This window comes from Charadrius vociferus, unplaced genomic scaffold, assembly GCF_000708025.1.
Source record: "Charadrius vociferus isolate BGI_N301 unplaced genomic scaffold, ASM70802v2 scaffold1036, whole genome shotgun sequence".
In the NCBI taxonomy this organism is placed as follows: domain Eukaryota; kingdom Metazoa; phylum Chordata; class Aves; order Charadriiformes; family Charadriidae; genus Charadrius; species Charadrius vociferus.
This window is the reverse complement of record NW_009648816.1, coordinates 5,480-12,612: the sequence shown is the minus strand read 5'-3', so window position 1 is coordinate 12,612 and position 7,133 is coordinate 5,480. Positions and strand designations below refer to the sequence as shown.

The window sequence follows — 7,133 nt, the reverse complement described above, 5'->3', positions numbered from 1 at the left end:
GCAGAGCAGTGGCACAGGCTGCCCAGAGAGGTGGGGGAGTCTCCCACTCTGGAGCCATTCCAAACCCGCCTGGACGCCGTCCTGTGCCACTGCTGGAGGTGCCCCTGCTCTGGCAGGGGTGGCACTGGGGCAGCTCCAGAGGGCCCTTCCAGCCCTGACCATTCCGTGATTCTGTGATTCTCACAGGGAAAAGGCAGTCACAGCCCGGTGCGGCTGGGCAGACGTACAGCACAAGCTGCGCGACACCATCGATAAGGTAAGGACTAAGACCACTTTGCTGTTGCCGCGTTCCCATGCGACCTCACGCCTCTCTACGGGACAGGCAAAGCTGCCGCTCAGCGCTGTCCCTCCTGCGTTCCCGGACAGCTTTTGGCACCGCCAAACCGCAGCCCATGCCGTGCCGGCGGGCAGAGTGACGCTACGCTGCCCACCCCGAGCCCCAGCAAGGCTCTGGGTCAACAGGGCTGGGGACAGGTCCTCGGCCAGCGAGACCAGCGCTCAGAGCTGCTTACCTTGGATATGTAGAAGGCCTCCGTGTGCTTCTTGTAGAGGGCGAGGATGCCCGGAATCAGCTTAGGGAGCTGCTCCTCCAGCTTTTCACTGGGCATCAGGTAACTCATAGGTCCCATAGCCTCCACCACGGCCAGTCTCAGCTGCGGGGAGAGATCGTGTGCTAACAGCGTTGGTCAAACCCTGGACAGACAGGCCCACCACAGCATCGCTCTGCTGCTACGGAGCTGCTCTTCCTGACGCTTCTAACAGCCTCTGAGCAGAGGTGGGGACAGTATTTCGCACGGCTTTGCCAGTCTGAGTGCAAGTGTGCTCAGCAGAGAAGGGGGACGCCTAAATACGTCGCCCAGGCCTGCAGAGGCCATCTCCCAGTTGCAGCAGATGCCCAGACTGTCCCCCGAAGGGCCGCAGAAGCACCCCCTGCTCTGCTTTCTATCAACAGGGACCAAGCGACCCGTTCCGCACGCATTACGTACGGGACAGGAGGACAGAGGGAACCCGGCAGAGCTGCGGGGCACAAGGAGGAAAGCATCCAGCCCCAAATCAGAGCCAGGGGCTTGCTCTTCCGGGGGCCACCTCCTTAGAGAAGGGCACAGCTGAGATGCTGCAAGACCGATGTCGGACCAACAGCCCCCCCTCCGCACCCAGGGGGGTCCCGCCGTGCCCCCCGTCCCCCCACCTTGGCTTCCCGGTGCTGCAGCCAGCTGTTGAAGAGCACTTCGTACGCACTGAAGATCTCGTTTGAGAAGGTGTCCTTCCTGACCGTGGGGTCCGGGGCCTTGTCCAAGTTCGCCAGGTACTCCTGGATGCTCTCGCTGAAGTGCTGCAGAGCTGGGAGACAGATCATGCAGTTAGATTTTTCCATGCGTACCAGACAGTGTTTGTTTTAGCCCCTGCAGAAAGCAGATGGCTGACGTGCTGTTGTACCGGGCAGCATCTCAAAGGGTAGCAGATGCACCAGGGCTCTCCCTGGCGGGCTGAGAGACTCCCCGGGAGGGGCCCGGGCTACCAGGGATGCTGGCGGGCGGCCACGCCAGACACACATGCTGCTTTGCGCTTACCGGGCCAGGGCTGGTATAACCAACCCCAGGGACCCAGCCCCACGGACCCCGGGGAGCCTGGATTTGCCACCAGCTCATTTATTTCTACGCATTCGTTAGTGGCCAAGGAGGCCAAGAGTCGCAGCCTCGCAGCCACACCTCAACGCGTTCATCCGGTCCCCGGGCCAGCGAGCGCTGCGTGTGAGCACACGCTATTTTTCCTCTTGCGAACTGGACCGGCGACGGGAGCGTGTTTGTGTGAAGGTACGCGCGCTGGCTCAGGCACAAGGCTCAGCTGGCCCCAGGGGTTACCCGTCTTCCATCTCCCCCCCGAAGGAAGCCTTTGCCACGGCTTTACGGCGTTCCCTGAGGCTTTACGGGGCTCCTGGGCAGCTCTGCCTAAGCAGCATCCCTGTACCGACCCCACGTTATCACAGCCAAAGGAGGAGGAGGAGAGCCAGGACCCCTCCAGCCCCCCGGCACCGCACACCGAGGCCTCGCGGCAGGGCTTCCACCGCCTCCGCTCCCTCCTCACCGACGGCAGATGTTTATTTCAGGCCGGTAGGATCCGAGATGCTGAGTCACGCAGCGACCTCATACCAAACCCAGATCATTTCAATCACATGCCTCGCCGCAACCCAGCCGGCGGCACGCAAGAGGAGTCCTGCAAGGCTACCTTGCCCGGATGGAGTCTGCTGCTGCCCTCAACGGGGGGCCAGGAACCCCCCAACCCGCTCTCCATGGCTCAGACGGATGGGAAGGGCTCGGAGGGGACGCAGGGATGATGGACCGCCAGCAGAAGGCTCTGATGCTGCACGGTGGAGCCCGTGCTGGTGAGAAACCATGCACAGCAGGAGGGGTCTGGCTTCTCTTTGGGCAGAAACTCCGAATTCCCACCAATGCCCGCCTCGGAGGGGTGAGGAAGGTCCCCAGCTCACCCTCAGTCACACCCAGCACCTTTCTGGAGCCAGGAGCGAAGTCTAGACCCCATTGTCACTCCATCTCCAAGCTGGAGTCAAAACACCCTTGTTTAGGGTAAGTCCTCCTAAACTTTGTCAAGAAGTTTGTCTTGACAACAGGTGAACACATCTAACCAAAAACATCACCTGAAAGTCCTCCCCCAGCGTAAAGCCAGGTGGACGTGAGGGCAATGGGCAATGTTATGCCTGGATTTACTTTTTTGTTTGTTTTTTTTTAAACAAAAAAAAGCCTGTAGCCAGGAGCCGGGCGGCAAGAGCCACTCCAGCCAGTAAGGTTTTAGGACACAGCTGGGCAGCTCATTCCCTTCCCTACAGTGGGGCCACTGTGGCAGCACCACGGTACCTTGCTGACTCCTGCGGAGTGGTAAAGCCAGGACTGCGCCAGCCCAGGATCACGTCCCCAAATCCACCTCTCCATCCCCACCTTCAGCCCAGGATCACGTCCCCAAATCCACCTCTCCATCCCCACCTTCAGCCCAGGATCACGTCCCCAAATCCACCTCTCCATCCCCACCTTCAGCCCAGGATCACGTCCCCAAATCCACCTCTCCATCCCCACCTTCAGCCCAGGATCACGTCCCCAAATCCACCTCTCCATCCCCACCTTCAGCCCAGGATCACGTCCCCAAATCCACCTCTCCATCCCCACCTTCAGCCCAGGATCACGTCCCCAAATCCACCTCTCCATCCCCACCTTCAGCCCAGATGAAGCTCCATGTAATGAACCTGTAGCCTGACACCTACCTACCATTTTCCTTCTGCCCTGCGCCACCCTGGAACAGCAAAACCACCCCAAAAAGACCTGCCTGCATGACACGATTGTGCTGACGCCAGGAGTTACCTCATCTGCCTTTCAGTTCTTGAAAAGTTTGGCAAAAAATTATAGAGAAACCACGCGGAGCCGGAAATCCAGCACACCGCCTTCCGAGTCTTGCAGGCAGGTGAACGCCGCTGGCAGCAGGCAGCTGCCGGAGAGGGGACGTGCCCTCCTGGCAGCCCGACATCCATGCTGTGGCCTCCTCACGCTTTCGGGAAGGTGCGGCGAGTCACGTCTGCCCATGCCCCAGCCCTCAGCCCGGCTTTCCGCACGCTCCAAGGTCAGCGGTGGACAGGAGCGGCCGCGAGGGGCTGACCGTGGCCAGGGATCAGGTTATGGGGTCAGGGCAAGACCTGCTCCAGACCCGCATGGGGCTGCTTAAAGAGGGTCATTCTTTCCCCACTGCTCCCCAGCACAGGCAGCGCTTTGGGGGATTCACCTGCTTTAGGATATGGGTTAAGAGGTTGCAAGTACTCTGCAAGAGCAACAAAACCGACTGTGCCATGGCGGCAGCAGCGACAAGATCGTTTTGGGAGGAACACGTATGGAGCCAGGACGTCACGCTTCTCAGGCCCGAGCAGAGTGCGGAGCAGAAAGCCAAAAGAAGGGATTGGTGGCAGTGATGAAAGAGAAAGAGCTGCTGACAGTGGAAGGCTGCTCTGGGAAGAGCCACCTGAACCTCAGTTCTGAGTTTTACCATCCCTACGGACTGCACTGGTCCTCCCAACCATGCCTGAGCAGAAGGAACCCTTATCCTACGCATGATCCCTTCTACGATCCCTTCTGGAGCCCCTCTGCTGGGAGGACAGGCTGGGAGAGTTGGGGGGTTCAGCCTGGAGAAGAGAAGGCTCCGCGCAGACCTCAGAGCCCCTTCCAGTGCCTAAAGGGACTCCAGGAGAGCTGGGGAGGGACTCTGCATCAGGGAGGGGAGCCATGGGACCAGGGGGAACAGTTTGACACTGACAGAGGGGGGATTTAGGTGAGATCTGAGGAGGAAATTCTCTCCTGTGAGGGTGGTGGGACACTGGCGCAGGTTGCCCCGAGAAGCTGTGGCTGCCCCATCCCTGGAGGTGTTCAAGGCCAGGTTGGACGGGGCTCTGAGCAACCTGGGCTGGTGGGAGGTGTCCCTGCCCAGGGCAGGGGGGGGCTCGATGGCCTTTGAAGGTCCCTTCAACCCAAACCATTCGGTGATTCTGTGATCTATGGTTCTCCGCAGGGCCAGGCACCGCCGATAAGCCATGTCGGACAGGAATAGTGCAGACCTCCCTCCTGTGAACACGCAGGCTGCTGCTACCTGCCATCGCCCGTGGCCAGCCTCAACTACCCGAGCTGCCAACACCACCCACCCCCACGGCTCAGCCAGCGCAGGGGCTTGCCTGTAGTTGATGGAAGGAGGATGCTGCCTATTCACGGAGGCCACCTGCCCTTGGCTTTGGCTTTCTGAGAACACACCTCTACGGAAACAGCTCGAGAGCTGAACATTCGCAACATAACAGACCGAGAGCTCCGAAGGTCGAAGCAACCCTTCAAGTCCGACCATGTAAGACTGTTGCTGGACGGGAGGAGATCCCAGGAACAAGTCCAGACACAAACATTACCATTTCCAGCAGAAATAGATGTTGCTGAATGCAGTCCTACACCCACCGCTGCAGTTTACAGGGCTGCTCCCACTCATCCCGTTCACTCCTCCACACACAGAGCCACATCAGCGTTCCCAGGCCTTGGACATCAGTATCAGCAAGAGATAACAGCACCAGTGGTGCGCTCCAGCAGCTCCCGCAGGATCTGTCAGAGCCCTCGAACCCGCACTCCCTCAGAACACCTTTTCTTTTTGCCCAGCTATGGAAAGAAAACCACAAACCCTGAGGATCCTCTGCTAGACACCAACAAGGCTGTCATGTTGTGTCCACCTGGGGCTGGGCATCGTCCTGCCGTCCGAGATGCAGACGCTATTGCCCCACACTTCGGAGAGCATCTCACTGGTGAACGAACACAAAGCAACTCGGGCCAAGAGCAACACCACGATGGGCCACCATGTCCGGGTGAAGGTGGATCAGGTCCGGCCAGCAGGGCAAGGTGGGGACTGTGCCCCTCTGCTGCGCTCTGCTTTGCTCTGCTCTGGGGAGACCCCCCTGCAGTGCTGCCTCCAGCTCGGGGGCCTCAGCACAGGAGAGACATGGACCTGGTGGAGCGGGGCCAGAGGAGGCCCCGGAGATGCTGGGAGGGCTGGAGCCCCTCTGCTGGGAGAGTTGGGGGGTTCAGCCTGGAGAAGAGAAGGCTCCGCGCAGACCTCAGAGCCCCTTCCAGTGCCTAAAGGGGCTCCAGGAGAGCTGGGGAGGGACTCTGCATCAGGGAGGGCAGCCATGGAATCATAGAATTGTCTAGGTTGGAAGAGACCCTGGGGATCATCGAGTCCAACCCTCTACCCTACTCTACAAAGTTCTCCTCTACGCCCCGAGAAGCTGTGGCTGCCCCATCCCTGGAGGTGTTCAAGGCCAGGTTGGACGGGGCTCTGAGCAACCTGGGCTGGTGGGAGGTGTCCCTGCCCAGGGCAGGGGGGGGACTCGGTGGCCTTTAAAGATCCCTTCCAGCCCAAATCATTGGGTGGTTCTATGACAACCGAGTCAGCTGTGTGTCAGCTGTGTAAGCGGTGGTACTTCTGCATCAAACCCCGTTGCACAAGCAGTGGCTTTCAGCCAGCCCAGGGCTGGAGGAAGGCATCACGAGAAGGGAACCCCGTGACATCCTGCCAGCCCACCAGAAGTGCCACATCCTGACACCAGTGTGTGAAAATTACAGAAGTGCCTTGGACGAGAGCTGGCCTGGCACCGCCGCTGCACCCCTGCCCCCTCACAATCCCCACCAGCGCTAACGCTTGCGCTGTTGCAAGGTGCCAAGTTCACGGTCTTAACAAAGGGACAGCTTGGTGTGTAAGAGGGTCTCACATCCCTCCTTCCTTCCCCATCCCACCAGGTCGGTCACCTCCACCTGAGCTGGGATGGCTCTGGAGCATCCCTGTCCTCCTTGCCAGAGGAGAAAGTGAAAAGCACCAGTATTCACTGGGCTACAAAATGGGAGTGAGAGGGATCAGATCAGAGATGAAGGAGGACTTTTGCCGGATCCCAGTGACCTAGAGTTGACAACGATCCATCCCTCCCCAGAGCCAGCCAGCTCCCAGACATTGAGGAAAGGTCCATCCAAGCCAGCTCTCCAGCCCCCATCCACAAGGGAAAAAGTCTCCCACAACATATCTAAAATCACTGCAGTCTCAGAAGATGCAGAAAAACCTTACCGTAGCAGAAGACAGACTTCATGTGGTCCTGTTTGGCCATTCCCAGCATGGGCAGCATCGTCCCGAGGATGGAGTTGAGAAAAGGCACCATTCCGAACACTGGGAAGGAAGCAGGAGAGGTTCACTCGCAGCAAACACACAAGCGCCGCTCTGCAGCCGCCCCAGCCTGCGCAGGACACAGACCCCGCAGCATTGCACGGGCACCCAAAGAAACCCAGCTTGCCGCAGCCAGGAGCCCGATTTTGCCACACAGGAGATGCCGACAGCCCCAGGTGGGAGCTGGCGACCCCGGCACGCAGCAGAGACAGCTCTGGCACGGCAGCAGCTCGCAGTCCTCCCAGCCCCCGAAGTTCACAACTGTTTCTCGGAGTCGGTGAGCTACAGGCTACGTCCCACTTGCTGCCGGCACCATTCCACAGCCAGACTTCTTTTCAGAGGTCCCGTCCTAGAACTGTCATTTTTAAACTTGGTCTCTCTGGAATGGCTGGAGAGCA

At 59.6% G+C, this 7,133-nt stretch overlaps 1 protein-coding gene across 1 annotated transcript in view; it reads right to left on the bottom strand.

The window, feature by feature from the left end:
* MROH1 (maestro heat-like repeat family member 1) overlaps positions 1-7,133 on the bottom strand; it is a 76,419-nt gene that overhangs the window by 64,555 nt on the left and 4,731 nt on the right. Inside the window, exons 5-7 of the mRNA XM_009886846.1 lie at positions 6,640-6,738; positions 1,190-1,341; positions 513-653 (exon numbers count right to left, since the gene is read on the bottom strand). Of these exons, the coding sequence (XP_009885148.1) occupies positions 513-653; positions 1,190-1,341; positions 6,640-6,738 (392 nt within the window). The remainder of the gene's footprint in view (positions 1-512; positions 654-1,189; positions 1,342-6,639; positions 6,739-7,133) is intronic.